At 39.1% G+C, this 23,197-nt stretch overlaps 1 protein-coding gene and 1 long non-coding RNA gene across 4 annotated transcripts in view; both read right to left on the bottom strand.

Moving 5' to 3' along the window:
• Pex7 (peroxisomal biogenesis factor 7) overlaps nucleotides 1-22,828 on the bottom strand; it is a 60,671-nt gene extending 37,843 nt beyond the window's left edge. For 2 of the 3 annotated variants that reach the window (XM_048354164.1, XM_048354165.1), the window contains exons 1-5: nucleotides 19,539-20,055; nucleotides 17,473-17,530; nucleotides 16,188-16,338; nucleotides 6,357-6,434; nucleotides 5,883-5,991 (exon numbers count right to left, since the gene is read on the bottom strand). In XM_048354164.1, the coding sequence (XP_048210121.1) occupies nucleotides 5,883-5,991; nucleotides 6,357-6,434; nucleotides 16,188-16,338; nucleotides 17,473-17,530; nucleotides 19,539-19,854 (712 nt within the window). In that variant the 5' untranslated portion in view covers nucleotides 19,855-20,055. Of the gene's footprint in view, nucleotides 1-5,882; nucleotides 5,992-6,356; nucleotides 6,435-16,187; nucleotides 16,339-17,472; nucleotides 17,531-19,538; nucleotides 20,056-22,682 lie in introns of those variants that run through there. The other variant, XM_048354166.1, reaches the window with a different exon arrangement.
• LOC125357327 lies at nucleotides 11,977-13,137 on the bottom strand. The gene is made up of 2 exons (XR_007212124.1): nucleotides 12,926-13,137; nucleotides 11,977-12,812 (listed from the first exon to the last, which is right to left on the bottom strand). It is a non-coding gene; the product is annotated as an uncharacterized LOC125357327 (long non-coding RNA).
• Nucleotides 22,829-23,197: the final 369 nt, after the last annotated feature.

Genomic DNA, 23,197 nt, shown 5'->3' with positions numbered 1-23,197 from the left:
CCTGGAGGGTGGGGTGGTGGGGGGAGCAGGGACATAAAGAACTAGATGAAGTCCTCTGGTACAATTCTGTTGATTTACAGATGTGCTCAGTATGAAACGTGGTATGCTTAACGGTACACACCTGCGTGTAAAAGAGTCAGCAACAAAGGCTGGGTTGATTAATGGTGAATCAGTATCTCTCACACAGTATTTTGGCTCTGCACCATCACATTGAAGCAATACATATTTTTATGGCTTAGGTTGTCCTCCTGCCACTAACGTGAGGGACAGAAAAAGGGGAAGGCTGCTGTGTAGAAGTTAAGAACTCCGCTTCCCTGAAAGTCACTCCTATTGGACACATTGCTCGCATTCTGTCATCATCTCTGTTGCCCAGGTAAGAAGGAGGCCTTCTAGCAGACTATATGACTCATTCCACTCTTTCAGACGCCAGGGCATCTGCATTTATATTAATCCCATCTCCAGACACCTGTCCCTGGCCTTTCGCTGCCAGCCAGACACTCATGAGGACCTCAGCGATGCCATAGGCCTACCTGAATCACCAGCATCTTATCAGCTGCAGACCTGCCACTGGCAGAACCAACTGGCAGGAAGCACAGGCTGTGATTCTGCCTAATTTCAAAATGTAGCAAGTAGGAGGAAGAACAGTGAGTATACACAGAGACTACAACTGTCAAGTGAATAGAGTCCTGTCAGAGCACTTCTGGGCCCAAATAAATTAATTTAATTAAAATGCCAGATGTCTGGAATAGGTAATATGACTTTTCCTTACAATACAATGAGCTTTATTTTAACTACTGCTAGACCCCACACATTGAGGCATGGCTAAGACTTATGCAATTCCAGTCTATAACAGAAGTACATTTTCATGGTTCAAAAGACAGTTTATTTCATATTAGTTCTCTTTACTTAAAGAGCTCACATATTCTTCCTTTCTGTCTCATGAACTAGACAAAAGAAAATAACCTTTGTGAGCTCTGATATGAAGACATACCTAGATTTGTCTCTTCTTTTTTGGTTTTAACTTCACTAACGATAACTAATCCAAGTCCTACACAACCTTGAAGGTTGGAGTAGCCTAACTGGCTTATTTCTACATAGTGTCTTAAAGTTCAAGCTGCTGTAATCAATTGAATAAAATAGTTAACAATATGCCACACATAGAAGCTTATCATATAAGCTTTTATCTTACCATTAAAAGAAAGTTATTTGAGTGCCATAACCATGAGCTTTGCAATTAGAGATTGGGTTTATGCAAAGACTATGGTATATTTTATAGCAAGCTTTTCAGACAAAGAAAAAAATTACCTAACAAAGATTATAACAAAACCGAAGGGGGGGGTGGAGGACAAGAATTCTCAAACTAAAGAAACTGCTTTATCTCTGAATTCAGCACTGAAGCCACTATAGGTTTTTAAAAATCAGATGAATATGTTCCTATAAAAACAAACATGGCAACTCCCATTACATTACTCCTATTACTCCCAGACCAGCTTTCCAAATAGAGCTGGGATGAAAAATACACACCTCCCAAGAGCATTTTGATTCAGTAGAACTAAGATGGAGCCCAGAATTCAGTTGTTGTTTAGGCTCCCTAATGAATCTAGTGATTGGTGGTTTTGTTTTGTTTTTTTAATTACTGGACCAATACACATTACACACTGTGTATTCCAGAGCCTGTGCAGAGCAAGCTACTTTAAGCATCTGTTCTCATAGTTCATTCTGTGCATATATGCACTACACAGGCCATTCTGATGCTCCTCAAATATCTCCTGCCCTTTCCACATCCCACATCTTTACCTCCATCCTAAGAGTCTCCTAACTTCACAGGAAAGCAGCTTGGACATTCTTTCCTCAAGCATCCCAAGGACTGCCAGCCCTAACAAGTTCATTTATATATTTCCACAGAATTCACATTATAAAAATAGGGAAGGGAAGGGGAATATCAAAATGGAGAGACAAAGGATAAAAGACAAACCAATGCAACAGCAATACTTAACTATACTGTGTACAACTCATGGGGGGAGAGGGGAAGGGAGACGGTGCAGGGGGAGGGAGGAAGGAGGAGGTAACAAATTGGATAAGAAATGTACGCTGTGCCTTACGTATGAAACTATAGCCCCTCTGTACATCACTTTGACAATAAAGAAATAAAAATTTAACATTTCTAGGCCATGATGTGTTTTCCAAATTCAGATAAGCTGGCACTTCAATATCATAAGAAATAACAGTCAAAAACACTTTAGTGCCCATATGTGGAAGGCTTTTGACTGAATAAAAGAATACAGAAGTGCTATAGGAAATCCATGAAACAAGACATGCAAAGAAATCTGCCAAGTAGCTCACCTGCCCATTAATGCCTTGCACATGATTTGGTAAGCAATTTATTTTGGTCTCCTTTGAAGTAACTAAGGCATATTAAGTGTTTTAGGGCTTACTTTAAGTTTTCACTACACACAACTCCCTCCAGTATTTCTGCAGAGTGAAAGAAATGTCCAACTTTTTCAAACTTAATAGCTAATATTTGAAAATTATCATGAAGGCATATTTTAGGAAAATGACACACATGATAAATCAACATTTTAATTAGTTTTCAAAAACTTCTAAACAGCATTATTGGATTCATGGGGCAAATCCCCTGTGATTTATTTTAAACCTTAAATGTACAACCAAGATAATGAACGTTGGCCCCCCAGGAATATAATCACCTACTCCTACCTGATCCACATTTGTTCCTCACATCCTCAGCACGTGAAGTTTGGGTGTCACTCCCATTATCAGCCTGCCATTGCAGGAGCTAAGCTGGATCTAAGTCAATCAAAACAATCACAAAGACCCACTGAACCAATGAGCGAAAATAAAGTTCTCCTGAATGAGAGAGGACCTCTCACTTTTCCTTTTGGTCAGAAACCATAAGGAAGAGATGGGAATATGGCCTAGTGGCAAGACTGCTTGCCTCATACACATGAAGCCCTGGGTTCGATTCCCAAGCACCACATATATAGAAAATGGCCAGAAGGGGCGCTGTGGCTCAATGGCAGAGTGCTAGCTTTGAGCACAAAGAAGCAATGGACAGTGCTCAGGCCCTGAGTTCAAGGCCCAGGACTGGCAAAAAAAAACAAAAAACACAAGGATAGAAGGGTGGGAGCTACAGACATCATCTTGTAACTGATGAACAGACAAAATCCCTGTCTATATCCAGCTATGCCTCTAAAGCTAGATCTAGTTGGCAACTCTGTCAACAAACAAATCTGTCTTCTTAAGCCAGTTTTAGCCAGACTTTTTGTACTTTTTACAAAAGTATTTCCAATTAATATGACAAGTATTTGTCATTAAGGTAATATAATTTAAAAGATGCTCTCTGAATATTCTACATGCACTATTCAGTCAACATTATATATGCACATATGTATATATATGTGCACACACATATGTATGTATAATGTTACATAAAGTTCAATGTGAAAGGAGTTTTGTGTGACTCGACCCGAATAAAGGACTAATACACATAATTCTGGCCTACATGTAAATAAATGCAGCTGTTATTAGCTGTTATGATTTTTATCATCAGATTTTATATTTGGTCACAGGAATAAAAATCAAACAATGATTAAAAAACAAAAGTGGGCTAGAGTGTAGCTCAATCATAGAGTGTGTGCTTAGCATTCATATGACAAATCCAGCTCATATACACAAAGAGGAAGGAAGGTAGGCAAGCAGGCAGGCAGACAGGAAGGAAAGGATTAAATGAAGGCAATTTTAGAACCCTAAATATTATAAAGAAAATTGCATGTAACAGTAAGGTAAAATAACTTAAAAAAAACTTATCTATAATCTGTCTTCGTAAAGTTATACTCAGGATTAAATTTAGTGACTGTTGCCAATTAGAACTCCCAGCAGACATGCCTTCACTGAAAAGGAAGTGTATTCCTTTCATTTTGATGATGGATACTGCTAATTCCATTCAGGGTTTGAGATGAGACCTCTGAAACTATAAGATGTAACACCAAAGAACGTCTCTCTCTTGTAGGAAAATCATGCTAATGTCAACCTAATTTATATGCTTGTAAGAATTTTAATTTAACTTGTACCAATACTGTCTGAATTTGGGCTTTTCATCAAAGGTAAAAATAGAAAATAGTCAAATAACGATTACTGAAGTGAACTATGGTTATCTTAGAGACCTGATTCACTACAAGCATGAAACTCATTTGCATTAAATTCAAAGCTAATTTGCATGAAGTTAAAAGCATAAAATCTGACTAAGGCAAGTTATACACATAGGTTGAAGGTATTTCATATTAAGAATATTAATAAGGCTGGGAATATGGTCTAGTGGTAAAGTGCTTGTCTATCTTGCATGAAGCCCTGGGTTCAATTCCCCAGCACCACATATATAGAAAAAGCCAGGAAGTGACACTGTGGTTCAAGTGGCAGAGTGCTATCCTTGAGCAAAAAGAAGCCAGAGACAGTGCTCAGACCCTGAGTTCAAGCCCTAGGACTGGCAAATATATATATATATGTATATATATATATACATATATATAAATAGTGCTTCTATTTACTTAACATATACCCAACTTTATGGTTAGCTGTGTTACAGAAAGATAAAAGATCTAGGAGGAAATTCAACCTCAGATTAACAAAGAATGGGACTAGGACAAACCTATTACTGGTCTCCTTCAAAATTATCTGACATTTTGGGAAAAATGTAATTCAAATAACTGATGAGAAAGCTAAGGGTTAGACAACATAGAAATATTAAAAATAGTATTAATTTTATATGCTTACAATGTATACAATTCTTTGTTTTACAAAATAATGCAATTAATTTTTATCAGAGAAAAAGCTGTTTCTTAGCTATGCTTCCATACATAAATATCACCATTATTTACTATTAGAGTCTCAAAATATTGCATAATCTAAATGCATATATATGTATACAATTTGCTTGAAAGTTGTCAAAGTGTCTTCACTCTAATAACACTTGCAGAATTAACAGAAATTTGAGTTGCTTTAAATTTCAGAATTACAAGAAAATGAGCTTGAAGAAAGGCCTATCTTTAAATGCCAGATGAGTAAATGAAAGCTATGAGAAGCACACTACCTTCTCCTCTAGCTCTCATCTTTTCTCCTCCCCTAAGCAATTAATTACACAAAAGAGTTTCTAATTCTTTATTTCCCTTCAAAGTTCTACACAAAGAATCAGAATACAGTTTCCATAAAGGGCCAGGGGGTAAATATTTTTGGATTTGAGCTCTATTAGGCCTCTAACAACTCCAATACAATAGTTTGAGAGCAGCCAAAGACAATATGCAACTAAACAAGACATGGCTGTGTTCCAATTAAACTTTATTTACCAAAGCTGCCAATAAGTCATTTTGATCTGAAGACAGTATTTGGCCCACTATATTCGATTCTAAGATTTATTCTATTAAGCCTTTCCTGGATGGCTCTGATTTACTGCAATGGTTTTTGTTACCAATTATGAGCCAGGGTCACAATTTTAAAGCACAAGGTCTTGTGCATTAGGATCTTCAGTTTCAAACTTGACCTGTTCATTAGCAAGCCTTTGTGTGTCTCAAAGTTCAATGTTTTTCTGGAACAAAAAGATCTTCTCTTTTAAATGTACGTTTTATCTTAGCTGTATCATTATCATCTTCAAATCTGTCCTTACAAGAAACTAGGAATTAGTCTTTAAAGGTTGGATTCCTTTCAAAGCACTCTGGGCTGCAGCTAACTCTTGTCAATAAGTTGGTAAAGGATAGATCCTTAGAGCAGAAAAGAATAGGAATGCACTGTTCTCTCTGAATCGAGGGCACACAGTGCCATCTAGTGGGGAAAATTGGGATATTCTAATTTTTGGTAAATTCACAAGTATTTACCTGAGGCTGAAGCAAAACAACCAGGGATGTGAGGAGACCAGATTGTGCTATAAATGACACTTTCATGGCCTCTAAAGGTGCACAGACACTTTCCAACAGTTGGATCCCACTACAAATAAATGAATAGATCAATTATTTAATAGATAAACATATGCTTTTATATGTACAATGCCCTACAAGTTTACATATACATACTACCTTAAAAATTTTATGATCTACTTTATAGAAACTAAAATAGTCTTTCAGAGGCCAACATAATCAATGATAAGCTAATTATTAGTTCACAGCCAAAAGATTAGAAAGCTTCATACTCTAGTGTTTTAACACGTATTTTTAAAAGGAATACTGACTATCTAATTGTAAAACTACAGAGGATATTTTGGAAAGCCAAAAAAAAAAAAGAAGAAGAAGAAGAATTCAGAGGAAGCACTGGAAAAGAGGACTTTGCTTCTACATATAGACTTGTTGACTTACCACTTTGACAGTCTGATCCCAGGAGCCAGACACCACCAGCTGTTCGCCTCTGGTTTGGCTCCAATCAACACTATACACCTAAAAACATTTTAAAGTGTTTAGAAAGCAAAACAGCATCAAGTTTAATGTACTGTATCTCTTCATAACAGTAATAGTCAGTTAAACTAATTTACTTCATCAAAACATCAACTATCTGGGTATCAGTGGTTCATGCCTATAATCCTAGCTACTCAGGAGGCTGAGATCTGATGATCTCGATTCAAAGCCAGCCTGAGCAGGAAACTCTTACCTACAATCAGCCACCAGAAGGTCAGAAGTAGAGCTGTGGCTCTAGCGGTAGAATACTAGCCTTGAGCGGAAAAACTCAGGGACACAATCCAGGCCCTGAGTTCAAGCCCCAGTACTGGCATGCATGCATGTATAAATAAATAAACAAACAAACAAATAAACAGATGTCTTATTCATTTCTTCAACATGGTGTCTGAGAAATAAAAAGGTCATTTGCCCATTCCCCCATACCTTATAGACACACTACGCTGCCTTATTATACTCTACAGAATCATCCTAAACCTTCCTAAATAAAACAAACTATATGTACTTTTAAAACTAACAAATCACTGTTTTAAAACCTTGAGGAAATGTCAGTACAGATTAGGCAGTATACATCCAACCTGTGCAGTCAGAAAAGCATTAAAATTCAATTAATATCCCATTTGGCCTTTCTTAGAAAAAGCTTCTAGGGACCAGTTGATCCTTCCATATCTCTTGGCAAGTAGTTTTAGTGACCTAGTACTGCTACTCCTAACTTCTGCTTCCCTGCTCTCAGCGAATCATTTTAGGTGAGGCATCTAAAAGTGTATGGATACGGTCCTGTTCATTCTGTTGTTTCACACAACAAATGATACACAGATCACTACTGTAAGTTTAACTAAACACTGCATAATTACACTGATATGGCTCTAAGCATATACCATTAAATATCAGCCACAGGGTTATTTTAAATCTTAAAACACCCACATATATCCAAGTGTATGAGTCTGCAGGCTTTTTGTAACTTAAGTAAAAGTGACTTGTTCTCTATTACCCAGTGCTGTGCTCAGACAGGTGAACCCCTGAGGGCGGGGGGGTGGGGACAGGAATCAATATTACTGATCTTGTCCTTATTTAAAATGTTTTTAACCCAAACCAAGTCAAATTTAAGAGAAGCATAGAAAGGAATGGTGGTTGTCAGAACCTGGAAGAAGGGGCAGAGGAAATGGATGATGACTGACGGGGAGATGCTGGTCAAAGATATTTAAATGTAAGTGTTCAGTAAAATCTAAATAGCCAATGTACAGCACGGAAAGTATAGTTAGTAATAATGCATTGTATACTTGAAATTTTCTGAGAAAGTAGATCTACACACACACACACACACACACACACACACACACACATCAGGAAATCAACAAGTTAATTAGTTTGTGGAAATCATCACTCAAAATATACCAATATCAAAACATTTCATTGTACATCTTAAATATATACAATTTTTATTTGTCAATGACATTTCAATAAAGCTAAAAAAGTTAGCCAGGTGTGAAAGCAGCACTTAGAAAGCTGAGTTAGGAGGATTATAAGTTCAAGACTACCCTAGACAATATGAAAACAACAGCAACCAACAAAAACACTGAAAATTTTTAAATAAAACTATTAAGGTTCTAGAAAATAAAGAGATAAAATTTTTATAATTTGTTCATTATAGATGTTTATGTTCACTTGATGTTCTAAAATATTACACTAACAGATGATCTTGATCAGCAAATTAAGTTAGCTACCACGCCCTGGTCCTGGCCCTGTGCTGCCCACAATCACGCCCCACGTCCCAGCCCACAGGCGATGCGCTTGCTACTCTAGGAAACCTGAACTTCATCAAAACCGTTCTGAGGGCTGGGGATATAGCCTAGTGGCAAGAGTGCCTGCCTCGGATACATGAGGCCCTAGGTTCGATTCCCCAGCACCACATATACAGAAAACGGCCAGAAGCAGCGCTGTGGCTCAAGTGGCAGAGTACTGGCCTTGAGCGGGAAGAAGCCAGGGACAGTGCTCAGGCCCTGAGTCCAAGGCCCAGGACTGGCCAAAAAAAAAAAAAAAAAACCGTTCTGAGAGGATATATAATCATCAAAACCGTTCTGAGAGGATATATAATATCATAGAAACCAGCTCCCAAAGAGCTTACTTTTATCTATTTTATACTATGTTATAGTATATTTCATTAAAAACTGCCAAATAAACAACAAATGCTGGAGGGGGGGGTGGGGAAAGAGGAACCCTTCTCCATTGTTGGTGGGAGTGCAAATTAGTACAACCACTTTGGAGAACAGTATGGAGGTTTCTCAAAAAGCTCAATATAGACCTACCCTATGACCCAGCCATACCACTCCTAGGCATCTATCCTAAACAGCAAACCCCAAGATATCAAAAAGACATTTGTACTTCCATGTTTATCGCAGCACAATTCACAATAGCCAAAATATGGAAACAACCCAGATACCCCTCCACAGATGAATGGATCCAAAAAATATGGTACTTATACACAATGGAATACTACATAGCGATTAGGAATGGTGAAATACTGTTATTCGCAGGGAAATGGTCAGAACTGGAACAAATAATGTTGAGCGAGACAAGCCTAGAACACAAAAAACAAAGGGGCATGATCTCCCTGATATATGACTGTTAACAAAGGGAGACAAAGAGACAGTAGAGACCAAGTCTGTGAAAGAAAAACTGCTTGTCAAATAGTATTCCCACAGGGTTGGGGCAGCGACCCAACAGTATATAACAAAAACCAAACAATTACTCAACATATAAAGGTCAAAAATTGACCTCTCAGGGGAATACAATAGCTCAAAAGCTAGGTATGTACGTTCATATAAGACTACTGTCGACACATGGTCTAATATCGACATTACATTTAAAGCCCTAGGCGAACTTTCTTGGGCGTGGCCATGTGGCTACTGTATACGTTCTTGATACATTGTATATTGTATATATGTCTACCTGACCTAGAGAAGAGATAGAAAAACAGGACGTAAGATATCACAAGAAATGTACACACTGCCCTACTATGTAACTGTACCCTTTTTGCACAACACCTTGTCAAAAAATTTGTGTTCAATTAATAAACAAATTTTTTTAAAACTGCCAAATAAAAACTATGTCCAGAGTTTTCAGTGCCTGCAGGGCACTCTGCTTGGCTTCCGACACTACTCATTCCTACCCTTCCCTCAGACTCAAGGACGCCCTCTTTGCCTTCTCAACACTGTAGGCCCTCAGATCTCGTGATAAACACTAAACATGAGGTACCAGAGCCTCAGCCTCTATCTCAGAGAGATCATCTTCCCATCTGTGCCACAGGAGGGAACTTATAAAGCCAAACTTTTTTCAAATGACTGAATATATAGAGAAACAAACCTGAGTGAAAATCATATCTTTTCTCAGTGTATTCTTCCATCTCTGTCCTAGTCTCAACTTCCCTTTCTATTCACACTCAAAGAACAGACATGGCATATGGTTAAATGAAATATAGAAAGGAAGTGAGATGCACAGAATCTGATTTTAACCTTTGAAAGCAGGGTTTTCTAAAAGTCTATTTTATGAAATTTCTCTCAGCAGTAGTGAAGAAAGTTAACTGGAACAATGGAAAAGATGGGGGCAGGACCACTGAACAGTATCTTGTGCTACTTTATGAAATCTGAATTTCATCAAAACCATTTTGAGAGAACATACTGTATTACCGAAACCATCCCCAAAGAACTTATTTTTAATCTATTTTACAGTAGTGTTCCTTTTTTAAGTTGGTCTATTTAATTTTAAAATTTCAATGCCCCCAATTTGCATACTTATCTGTATCAACATAAAAGAAACTAATTTTTAATTACTAAGGGATGAGAAAAAGTTAAGTTTCAATTTCAGTGCAAAACTTAACATTTTTTCATTATGGATTTAAAGACATGTATAAAATTATAGAAAACAGTATAAACTTACATTGCGCAATCTTTCTTCCTTTCTTTCTTTCCTTCTTTCTTTCATCAGTCATGGGGCTTGAACTCAGGGCCTGGGCACTGTCCTTGAGCTTTTTCCCTCAAGGCTAGCACTCTACCACTTTGAGGCACAGCATCATCTTCTGAATTTTGAGTGGTTAACTAGAGATAAGAGTCTCATGGTTTCCTGGCCAGGCTGGCTTCAAATGACAGTCCTCAGATCTCAGCCTCCTGAATAGCTAGGATTACAGGCATGAGCCACCAGTGCCCAGCCACACTGTCCATAACTATCTATACTTTGCTCATCTGTTTTATCTGTCCCATTGTTGGCTGACTGAATTACTGTTGGAGTATCTTAACACCTACCACTTTACCTCTAAGTACTTTAGCAGGTATTCTTCTACATCAGCACAAGGTCATTTTCACCCCTGACAAGACTAACAATAGCCCTCTATCTAATATCACCTAATACTTACTATATTCATGTTTGTCCTGATTATTAAAAGAATATCTTTGTTTTTCCTCAGTGCTGGGGCTTGGGACTCAGGGCCCGAGCACTGTCCTTGGCTTCTTTTTGCTCAAGGCTATCACTCTACCACTTGAGCCACATCACCCCTTCTGCCTTTTTCTATATATGTGGTGCTGAGGAATCAAACGCAGGGCTTCATGTATACAAGGCAAGCATGCTTCCACTAGGCCATACTCCCAGCCCAAAAGAATATCTTTTTATAATTGCTTTATAAGAATCAGTATCAAAATAAGATTTATCTTTTATGCTTTAGTTATCCTATCTTTATTTATGCTTTATTTATCTTATGCTTATGTCTCTTAAAGTCCTTTATCCAAGACTTTGCTTTTTCTGTTCTCCTTTCCAGGGCATTTGTTTGTTGAAGAAACCAGTTATTCATCCTGCCCAGTGCCCTCTATTCAGAATTTGGCTACTTATTTCCACATGATGGTTTATAACTTCTTCCTCTAGACTTCCTATTCCTTTAAATTTACGTTAGATCTGGTGTCTTAATCAGATTAGCTTAAGTTTTTTAGCTTCCTATTATATTAGGCAGCATATAATTTCTGATGGATCCACTTTCAGTGATCCTAGATTGTTCAGAGAAAGCTTCAATATTAATGGTTTTAGCATTCGTACATGGCCCTCATCCAGAGTTGTTATTTCATTAGTCACTGAATGGTGACTTTCTGTTATTCCTTCTGCACACATTAGATGGGATTCTGTTACAATTTTAAAATCAGCTTTTTGTTTACTCACAATAAAATTTCATATGGGAAAGGCTTTATTTCCTTACCTTTACTTATTGATTTTCAGAAAAATTAATCAATTTCCCTATTAATCTTCAACATTGGGCTGGGGATATAGCCTAGTGGCAAGAGTGCCTGCCTCGGATACATGAGGCCCTAGGTTCGATTCCCCAGCACCACATATACAGAAAAAGCGGCCAGAAGCGGCGCTGTGGCTCACGTGGCAGAGTGCTAGCCTTGAGTGGGAAGAAGCCAGGGACAGTGCTCAGGCCCTGAGTCCAAGGCCCAGGACTGGCCAAAAAAAAAAAAAAATCTTCAACATTGGTAAGTTTTCTCCTAATAATTATAATTTCATGTAAGAAGTGAAAATATGTATGAATGTATGTGGTCTGTGTGTGTGTGTGTGTGTTTGTGTGATTCTGCAATTCATTATTGTCTTTCTTTATGATGTTTGTATTGCCCCATCTCTGGACAAAGAAAGTGTGTTCAAGTTGTCCCTTAAATTTTGGACATGTCTACAATGACTTCTTACAGTTTTCCTGCCTGCCTTCCTTCCTTCCCTCCTTTCCTTCCTCCACTTTTCTCTTTCTCTCTCTCCCTTTCTCTATTTCTTAGAGCTAGGTTTTCAGCTCAGTGTCCTGTACCTCCTAAGCAGACACTCCATCACTGTACCATCCCTGTAGCCCTTTTTAGTATCAGCTACTTTGAGATAGATCTTAAGTTTTGCCCAGCCTGGACCATGATCCTCCTGTTTTACTACCTCAAATGACAGACACGTATCACCATGTCCAATTTCTTTCCACCGAGCAGACTTTCTCACAGTTCTTTACCCTCTTGAGTGTAACAGTGACTTGTTCAATCTCAGCCTCCCTTGCTGCTGGGATGACAGGTGTTTGTCACGGGCACCCAACTTTTCTTGTTTTCTAATGTAGGAAGATGTCTTTGATTCATCTTGTATAATATCTTCCCTGACCTGAACAGATGATTTCTTCAAGAAACACTGATCCTTTTCGGAAAAAAAAGAGTATTTAGAAGCCAAAATCTAGACAAAGAATATTCACTGCTATTGAGTAACTTTTGTCTTTATAGTGAAAAGACCTAAAAATGTGTGTATGTGTTTTCTTTAGACAGAGAAAAATAAATCATGAGTTTCCCAACAAAGAAAAGCCCAGAACTGGGGGCTGGGGGTTTAGCTCAGTGGAAGAGCACCTGCCTGGCAAGCACAAGGCCCCAAGCTCAATCCTCAGCTCTGGGAAAAAAAAGAAAGAAAGCAAAAAAGCCCAGAACTGGGTGGATTCACTGCGGAGTTCTATCAGATCTTAAAAGAAAAACTAACAACAATGCTTCTAAAATTCTTCCATAAAATAAAAAGGAAAAGGACTCATTCTACAAAGCCAGTATTACACACATTCCAAAACTGGACAAGGGCATAACAAAAGGAAATAGAGAAATAGAGAAAGAAAGAAAGAAAGAGAGAGAGAGAGAGAGAGAGAGAGAGAGAGAGAGAGAGAGAGAGAGAGAGAGAGAGAAAAGAAAATTAAAGACCAATCTCTTTGAGGAACACTGATGAAAACTTCTCAACAAAACTCTAGCAGCCCAAACTCAACACATTAAATATACTGAATCCAATGATAAATTTTTGGCTTTATCCCAGGGATGAAAGGATGGTTCAACATATATAAATCAATAAGTGTAATACATGGCAGAGGCAAGATCAAGAACAGAAATCATATGATCATCTCAAGTGACACAGAAAACGCCTTTGACAAAATACAAACATCCTTTCATGATAAAAGGTCTAAAGAAACAAGGAATAGAAGATACCTACCTCAACATTGTAAAGGCTACACATGAATATCTATAGCGAACATCATATTAAATTGGTGGAAATTGAAATCATTTCCACTAAAGTCAGAAACAAGAAGACAAAGGTGTCTACTCCCACCACTCTTGCTCAACACAGTACTAGAATTCCTAGCCAGAGAAACAGGACAAGAGAAAGAAATTAAAAGGATTCAAATCATCACTACTTGTAGATAAAAAGTACTATATATGAGAAACTCCTTCAGAAACCTAATAGGATGTAAACTTGACACTAAAAATATTACTAGCTATTCTCCACAGCAAAAAAAAAGAATAGGCTTTGAAAGAAGTCAGAAAAACAATTCCAGTAAAATACCAAGGTTAGCTAAGTCAAAGAGCTCTTCAAACCTTTTAGATAGAAATTGAAGGCCCCAGAAGATGGAAAGACTTCTCATAGTCAAGGACTGGCAGAATTGATATCCTTAAAATGGCCATACTGTAAAAGCAATCAATGAACTATCCATTACATTTCTAAAGGTCATTCTTCACAGGAACAGAAAAATCAATCCAAGCCAGGTGCCAGTGGCTTACACCTATAATCCTAACTATTTGAAAGGCTGAAATCTAAGAACTGTAGTTCAGAGCCAGCCTAGTGACCTTTTAAACAAGGTAGCCAGTAGCATACACTGGAGAAAAGATAGTTTCTTCAATAAATGGTGCTGGCAAAGCTGGTTATCTACTTCCATGAGATTTAAACTAAAGCCAAATCTTAAAATCAACTGCAAATAGTTTAAAAATCTCAAAGTAAGACCTGAAACTTTAAACCTACTATGAGAAAACTAGGAAAGTTATAGGCAAAACCAAAAATTGACAAATGGGTCTACATCAAATTAAAAAGTTTATGCACAGCAAAAGAAACAAATACCAGAACCAAGATACAAACCACAAAATGGGAGAAAGTCTTTACCAGTTATTCAACACATATAAAATAATGAGTAGCAAAAGAACAAATAATCCAATTAATATATGACCAAGCAGACTGACAAGGCAGTTCTCAGATGAAATACAAATAGGTAATAGACACATGAAGAAATGTTCAACATCGTTAGCCATAAAGGAAATGTACATCAAAATGTACACACTAAGATTTCATCTTACTCTAATCAGAATGACAATCTTCAAGAAAACAAACAACAAATGCTGGCCAGGATGCAGAGAAAAGGAACTCTCCACATTACTGGTGGGAATGAAACCACTGCAACCACTATGGAAATCAGCATGGAGATTACACAAAAAAACTAAAAATAAGACCTTCCCTATGACCCTACCACCCCATTAGTGGTCATATATCTTAAGTTTATTTCATCTCGATTCACAAGAACCCAATCATGCAATCAGCTGAAATTCTCAACATATATATTATGGAATACTATGCAACTATAAAGAAAAATCTGATAGAACTGGAGACCATCATCTTGTGTGAAATAACCAAAAAGCCAAATATTGCATGTTTTTGCTTATTTGTGGAAGGACATACATATTCATGGATAGGTAGGTACATATGTAAATGTACATAGATGCATAAGTATATTTTTATATACACACATAGAACAGGACTATATGAGATTGTTTAGAGGGATTAGGATGAGGGGGAAAAGATGGAGGGTGAATAATTTTACACTGCATCTATATATGAAGATGGTATGAGTTATCTTAATGAAAATGATGATCAAAAGGGCACTGAGGGATCTGAGGAAAAGAAAGCAATAGAGGGCTGGGGATATGGCCTAGTGGCAAGAGTGCTCGCCTCGTATACATGAAGCCCTGGGTTCGATTCCCCAGCACCACATATACAGAAAATGGCCAGAAGTGGCGCTGTGGCTCAAGTGGTAGAGTGCTAGCCTTGAGCAAAAAGGAAGCCAGGGACAGTGCTCAGGCCCTGAGTCCAAGGCCCAGGACTGGCCAAAAAAAAAAAAAGAAAGCAATAGAGAGTTTTTCTAATTAAAATGTATTATATGTACATCTGTAATACCACAGTAAAATTCCTAGGTGTAATTAATATACACTAAAAAACTGAACAACAGGAACAGGCTGTGCTGGGGGAAGAAGGAAGGGGTCTTAGCATGAGAGGGACAGATGAACAAAGTGGGTCAATGTTCCTTAATAATACATACATATTTGGGTATGACTAAAATCCAAACTATTCCCTATGCTACACACACACACACACACACACACACACACACACACACACACGCACACACACACACACACACAATCTAGCCACACAAACCAGATTTAGTTGATTCTGCCTCATATTCAAGTATTTAAGGCTGCTTTTGTTGAAACAGTTCAGAAACCCTGAGGAATCTTCCTGAAGCCTAAGAACAAACTTATGGTACTTTTGGGAAAGGTCTGCCTACTCCAATAAGGCACGGCAGGGCAGGCAAGTTCTTTTGGCATAAGGAAAGCCACGGGCCTTGGTGGAGTGACGTCACAGGATGCCACCAGGGGCAATCTCATTGCCTAATGAGAAGCCTGACCTTTTGTTTCATTCCACATCCTTAGGCCAAGATGTATTTTCTGTTTGAATAAGTAATACATGACAACTAGTATGTACAAGAAATATTAATGTTTAAACTTGTCCCCTGAAAACATTTCCTATGGACAGCCCCAAAGAGATTTTGGCCAAAGTCTAAAAAGAAAGAACCGTCAGCCCACAGAGACACCCAAATCCTCTTCCTACCTCCTGGGCGTGTTCCTTATACACCTGAAGTGGCCCTGTAGGGTTGGCCGTGTCCCAAAGCTGCAGTGAGCCATCGCCACTGCAGGTGATGAGGACATGCTCATTATTCTCACTCCACGTCACGTCAAACAAGCCATCATTCCAGTCAAAGCTACAACAGAACAAATGGAGAGACATAAGTAGAAATTACACAGGCAGCTGGACGAATGAACAATAATCATACTGCCACGGTCATAGTTTTTTATGTATTTGACACAAATGATCTCATATTACCTTCCCAATGATGGGAGAGAAGTAAAATGGGTATTTGACAAAAACAGAACAAGTTAAGAAACGCTAAAAGAACAGACTAGGTTTCAGGTGTGGTAGGTCATACCAAAAACCTCAGCTGCTTTGGAGGCAGAGATAGGATTCTAGTCTGAGGCTCACTGAACCTCAGATGCAAAGACCCTATCTAAACTAAAGCAAAAAGGTCCAGCAGGAGAGGTCCAGAGTTCAAACTCCAACAACAACAACCACACCACACCACACACAATTACTAATATGAAACAATTTGCATGAAGTCCTGTTGCCACACTAATTTAGACCAATGATTTTAAGCTTTCCTATCAATCTTTCTCCTGAGTTAGGAATGTAGTTCGTTTCTGACAGAACTTGGTTTCTTTTCTCTCCCTCTGTCTAATGATGATGGAAGTATCAATGCATCCAACAGTCCCACAGAGAAACAGGCATGGAAAGAAAGGAAAAGAGATCCCAATATTATACAATATGAGTAATTAGCTCTTGCCTGAGTAGAACTCAATTACATTAAGACAGCAAAGACAGGCAATGTCCTATTCGACACTAATTAGTTCACTCTGTTTAATGGACACTCAAAAATAAATGTGAGAAGAAACATGGCATGGCATATTCCTAACCTAATGGCAAAAATAATTTCTATACTATACAAATGCTAACTTTTGTTTTTGTTTTTGCCAGTCCTGAAGCTTGGGACTCAAGGCCTAAGCACTGTCCCTGGCTTCTTTTTGCTCAAAGCTAGCACTCTATCTCTTGAGTCAAAGCGCCACTTCTGGCTTCTTCTGTTTATTTTGTGCTGAGGAATCAAACCCAGGGCTTCATGCATGCTAGGCAAACACTATACCACTAAGCCACAATCCCAGCCCACTAAAGTTTTTTATAATGCAAATTAAAAGATCTTACTGATCCAAAAGGTCCAAAACCTAATTCTACAAAGGTGCTACTAGCAAGAGAATATCTGTAATTTTAAAAATTAGAACCATCTTACCTTCTAAAAATACAAAGCCCAGATTCATTCTGATCAAGTATTAGTAGTGTTCCACAACCTGGTAAGAAAAAAAAACAAAAAACCTCAAAGTTATGCTGTTGAAGTTGCCAGGGGAAACATTTAAGATCAAGGAAGTGATCTTATGTGAGAGGTGGCTTTTCCTACTACAAATTTCCTCTCAAGTATTGAGACTGTGTATACAAAAGGATTCGAATTTTCATTTGTTTTACACTGGTACTAGGGCTTGAACTCCAGGCCTCTTGGTTTTTGTTGGTTTTTTCATTCAAGGCTGGTGCTCTGCCACTTGAAACACACCCCCACTCCCAGTTTTTTGCTGGTTAATTGGAGATAAGAGTTTCAGGGACATTTCAGTGAGCAGGCTAACTTTACATTGCAAGCCTCAAATCTCAGCTTCCTATATGGCTAGGATAATAGGCATGAGCTTTAAATTTTTCATATTATGCTTTGGTCATTCCATATTTTACTTAACCATCTTAATTAAATGGAATTCAGACATTGCATTACTGATGGGAGAAGACACTTGAGTATTCACTCCAGGTGCCAGGCAAAGTGCCAGACACACAAACCTTCCAGGTGTTATCTTTCCTTCTGACAGATGAGAATCCTCAGCCTCAGACTGATTCTTCTACTAAATCAGCTGCCTTGCCAATAAATGAAGAAGATTCACAGTAGACTTAAAAATAAAATATGGATGTGGAAAAACCACATACTTGGTGGGAAAAAATATTACATCAGGTATCTACCAGCAATGTATTATTGTGCTGAAAGACTACTGTATTTGAAAGGTTACATTTATCTTTAAGGGGGGGATGGGGAACTCTAATATTTAAACATGATTGACTTAAAAGAAAACCCACCAATTCCATTCAAGAGGTTTTGCAAACAATTTAAAGTAATATTACAGGCTTAACTATGTTCAAACACTAAGAGCCACCGATGAAAATATAAGGAAGTGTTTGCCTTCAAGTTTCAGACAGCACTTTTTCCTACTATAGGACTAAATGAGAATACTAGTGGATTGCTGACAGCATCCATCTTGCCTCAATATGTAACAATAGCCAGAACATAAACTTTAAAAAAGAAAAAAGTGAAGCCAAATGGAAAGCTTTAAAAAAAAATCCAGATAATCGCTCCCCAGATAAAATCCTTAAAAATACTAAATGTTTAGCCAGGCGCGGTAGTGTATACTTGTAATCCCAGCTACTGCGAATGCAGAGGCAGGAGGACAGAGACTTCACAGGGCCAGTCCAAGCAGTCAATGAGGCATTATCTCAAAAAATAAAGTGAAAAACACAAACAAAAGGGCTGGAGGCCTGTCACAAGCGGTAGAGTGCTTGCATTAACATGCATGAAGCTATGGGTTCAACTCCTAATACTGCAATAACTAATAATAACGAACTGATAACGGGCCCAGGCCTTTTGCCATTCCATCCAATTCAGTGGCCACACACAGCTTGCGGCTGTTGACAACGGCCTGAAATTATATGCATGAGGAGAAAAAGTTTAGAAAAGTGTCCTCTCATTTTTTTTTCTTTCTTTTATTTATTGGGGGAGGTAGTACTGGAGTTTGAACTCAGGGTATCCAGATTGCTAGGCTCTAATGCTTGAGCTACTCCTCCAGCCTCACTTTTTTGCTGATCATCGGTCCCTGCTGGCCTCGAACCCTGATTCTCTGGATCTCGGCCTACAGAGCAGCTAGGATTACAAGTGTGAAGCAGACGGCCGGCACCGGGGTGATCCCACAGACGTCCTCGGGGTGAGTAAGACACCCCTCCCCCGCACAGATCCAGGCCGCCGACCACGTGTGTCCGGCGGCACGGGGGAAGAGGCCCCGTGAAGGGAAGTCCGAGGACGCGGGCGAGGGTTACTGCCACCGGAGTAGGGGCGAGGAGACCGGCACCGCCCCCAACCCAGCCCCCTAGGCTCAGGCAGCCGGAGCGGAGGATCGGCGCGGCCCGCTCCTCTGCTGCCCCCTGGCGGCGGCTGGCGGCACCGCGCGCTCGCGGAAGCGCTTTCCCCCGTGCTCGGCCCCGGTGCGCGCTCACCCGCGATGCCGTAGTTCTGCGCCGTGGCGCAGGCCAAGCGGCCAGGCAGATACGGGGAGAACTCCGCGGCGTAGCCGTGACGGCCCGGCACCCGCAGCGTCCGCACAGGGTTCATTGGACGCTCGCCCTCCCGCCGCCACCCTCGGCCTCGCAGTCCCCGCGGCGGAAGCCGTCCCGAGCCGGAGGCGCCCGGTGGTGAATCGCTGATTGAAGTTTGAGGTCCGGGAAGACCAAGCGGAAGTGAGAACGCTGGTATTTGAATCCTGAGTTTTGATTGGTCCGCCATGGAAAGGGCGTGGATCCCGAAGGAGGCCATTTTTGTTTTGGGCAAAGCAAAATTAATTGCACCTGCCCCGAAGATCCGGCTCTAACTGGGTCGTGAGCGTGAGTTTCCTGGTGATTCTGACAGCTTTAGCTGTTGTATCTCAGGTTCCACTCTGTGAATTTTTTTAAAAACTAATTTAGGCATTTGAAAGACTGATATTTTCTGGGTGGTTATAAATACGACCAGCTTCAGGCAACTACCAATGTCAGGCAATATTGAAGCTAACGAGGAAAGATTACCATAAGTAACTTTTTTTATTTTAAAAAAATAACCTTTGGAATGTGGAAACTGAGTCATAGCCATTCTGGTGCCTGGCCAGGTGCGGAGAGCTGTTGTTTTCACAGACATCTGGAGCTTTGTCAGGAGATGGGGGGGGGGGGGGGGCTGTCCACCCAGCTGCAAGGCCTAGAGGTGAGACAAGCCATCTTTTGAATTGCAGATGCCTGGCTCAATGGGTAGAGCCTGGAAGGTCCTCCTTTGGGAAATATGTACATACCTTGTGTGTTTAGACACAGGGGAGCTCTGCTTCTGGTGCTGTGTTTCTGTAAAATGCTTTGCTGAGGCTTGGTCTCCACCCCAACATGGGACTTTTGCCTTTAAAAGCTTATTGCAAGCTCTGTTCTGGGCTGCAGGTGTTTGTAATTGGCCTGCCTGCAGACCCCTACCATCCCAAGAAAGACTCCAAAATGTGGACTTTCAAGATGTGGCTTCTCTATTTTCTCATGACTGGTTTTATATCTGATTTAAGGTATATTTAACTGCACAACACCTTACGATCCAGTGCTGTGGACCGCCTCTTGTAATCTCAGCCACTTGGAAGATGGATATGGGAGAATCAACGTTTGAATACAGTCAAGAAAAAATGTTAACCAATCTTTGTTGTGGGTCCATGGATCGACAGGCAATGAGACACTCAGATTAGAAAAATTTTAAAGGATTTTACTGAGCGAGAAAGAAATGGCGCACCAGGACTGCAGGTTGGGATCTCAAGATGCAGTCCCGGGCCATCTCAGAAGGCTGCTTATAAACCCCAAAACGACAGGAATTTTCCCTTTAGCTTTACTATAGTGGCTCATTACTTCAGAGAAGTGCCAGTCACAACAAACAGGTCAGGGCATCTTGACCTTCACTGGGAATCATCTAACAACCAGGTGGCAAAACAGGATGAATCTCTCCTGGCAGAGGGGAGGGGTTTAAAAGTGTGATCAATACAGAGCAAAACAGGTTCAAAGCAAGTTGAGTAAATACAACTTCACAGCAGGGGCCAACTTCAGAAAAGTTTTTACATTAAACAATACAGAACACAGTTTTATATTGAACACTACAGAACAGTATTAGCAATACTTTGTTGTTGAAAGCTAGCATAGCAACAGATTATCTTCATCACTTCAGTATGCCTTCCAAATGTTAAAATTTCAATATACTTGCTCTTTTTCTATTTATCTAATTATCTATAATTATTTGTAATTTCTAACCATGTGTTAAAATTTTATTTATTATGGAAATTGCATCTACATTTTCTATCTATAGCCTCCAGATTGGGGTTGGTAGATCTTCTTAAAAACAAATTTAATTACTTTAACATCTCACATCTGAAAATTCCCACAGTGCCTCAGTATTTACATTACAGTAGAAATCCAATTCCTTTGGTGTGGTATAGAAAATTTTCCATCTTCTAGCTCCAGTCCAATACTTTAGACCCTCCACTCCAATATGCTCTTCACCCCACCTTGTACCTGGAAGACACCATCCTTTATGCAGGCTTAATGTCCCAAGTCACTCACGATGATTCCAATTGTCTTGTTTATTTAAAGAAAACTATCATCTCTATGCACTCATTTACAAAGACTGTTTCCTTTTCTGAGCATTTTCCTGACATTCCTCCCCTCTCCAGCACTAACAATCTCCTTCTAGAAACACATAGACAGTACCTACGGTATGTTGATTATACTTAAGTGCTTATATTAACTTCTCTTTAGAAAACTCAAAGCTCTTGAGGCCATGAGCCATATCTTATTGCTATGAATCCCAAGGGCTTCATTCTTGACTTTATAGTTAAGGTGATCATGTGACTTGGTTTGTGCCTGTTCACCAGTTTAATTATTAACTATAATCTCTTCCATTCTGAAAATTGTTTGATTTGGCAGATAAATTACACAGTCTTCCTCCACATAGCACACACTTGGCAAATATTTGAAAGAATGAACATACTTAGTTTTCCTTGGTAAGCTTGGTGCTGAACACTTAGTGCTACACTATATATAATACATGATAGATACATAGATACATAGATACATAGATACATATAGTTTCACCATGTACACTGTTTTTCTTTTCTTTTGGCTTTGTAGGGGTTTGAACTCAGACCCTCCCTCATGTGTTCTATCATTTGAATCATGATCTTAATCTTTTTGTTTTACTTGTCAGGTAAGGCCTCTTCCTTACCTATTCTCCTAAGTAGCTGGCATTACCACCATGTTCAGCTTATTATTTGGAACGAAGGTGAAGTGATGAAGATAATCTGTTGCTATGCTAGCTTTCAACAACAAAGTATTACTAATTCTGTTCTGTAGTGTTCAATATAAAACTTTTTCTTTTACTGTTCTGTATTGTTCAATGTAAAACTTTTCTGAAGCTGGCCCCTGCTGTGAAGTTAGTAGTTATATTTACTCAACTTGCTTTGAACCTGTTTTGCTCTGTATTGACCACACCTTTAAACCCCCTCCCCTCTCTCCTGAGAGATTCATCCTGTTTTGCCACCTGGTTGTTAGATGATTCCCAGTGAAGGTCAAGATGCCCTGACCTGTTTGTTGTGACTGACACTTCTTGGAAGTAACACTGTTAAGCTAAAGGGAAAATTGCTATTGTTTTGGGGTATGTAAGCAGCCTTCTGAGATGGCCCTGGACTGCATCTTGAGATCCTCAACTTGCAGTCCTGTCACGCCAGTACTTTCTTGCTCCATAAAATATTTTCTTAATTTTTCTAACCTGAATGTCTCATTGCCTGTCAATCCCTGGACCCCACAACAATATCATTTCACTCTGAACATTTGTGGTAACTTTTCTAATTGTTTAAAATAAAAAGTACATTATAAAAAGGTCTTGTACATTGAAAACAAAACCTAATGACAATTAATGTCCTTAAATTAACTGCAAAGTTTTAGAATTATGGACATATGCCCTTGATCAAAATTCAGTATGACTGAAACTGACTAAAAGTTTCAAAAAGCTAAAAAAAGAAAGTAAAATTTCCTTTCCCCCATCTCACTAAGAAGCATTTGCCTTCAGATTCTTTCTGAAAGATTCTTTTGTTCCCTACACCCACAGCCTTTTC

This window comes from Perognathus longimembris, chromosome 9, assembly GCF_023159225.1.
Source record: "Perognathus longimembris pacificus isolate PPM17 chromosome 9, ASM2315922v1, whole genome shotgun sequence".
Classification (NCBI taxonomy): Eukaryota; Metazoa; Chordata; class Mammalia; order Rodentia; family Heteromyidae; genus Perognathus; species Perognathus longimembris.
The sequence above is the reverse complement of the archived record's forward strand: the minus strand, read 5'-3'. Positions and strand labels throughout refer to the sequence as shown.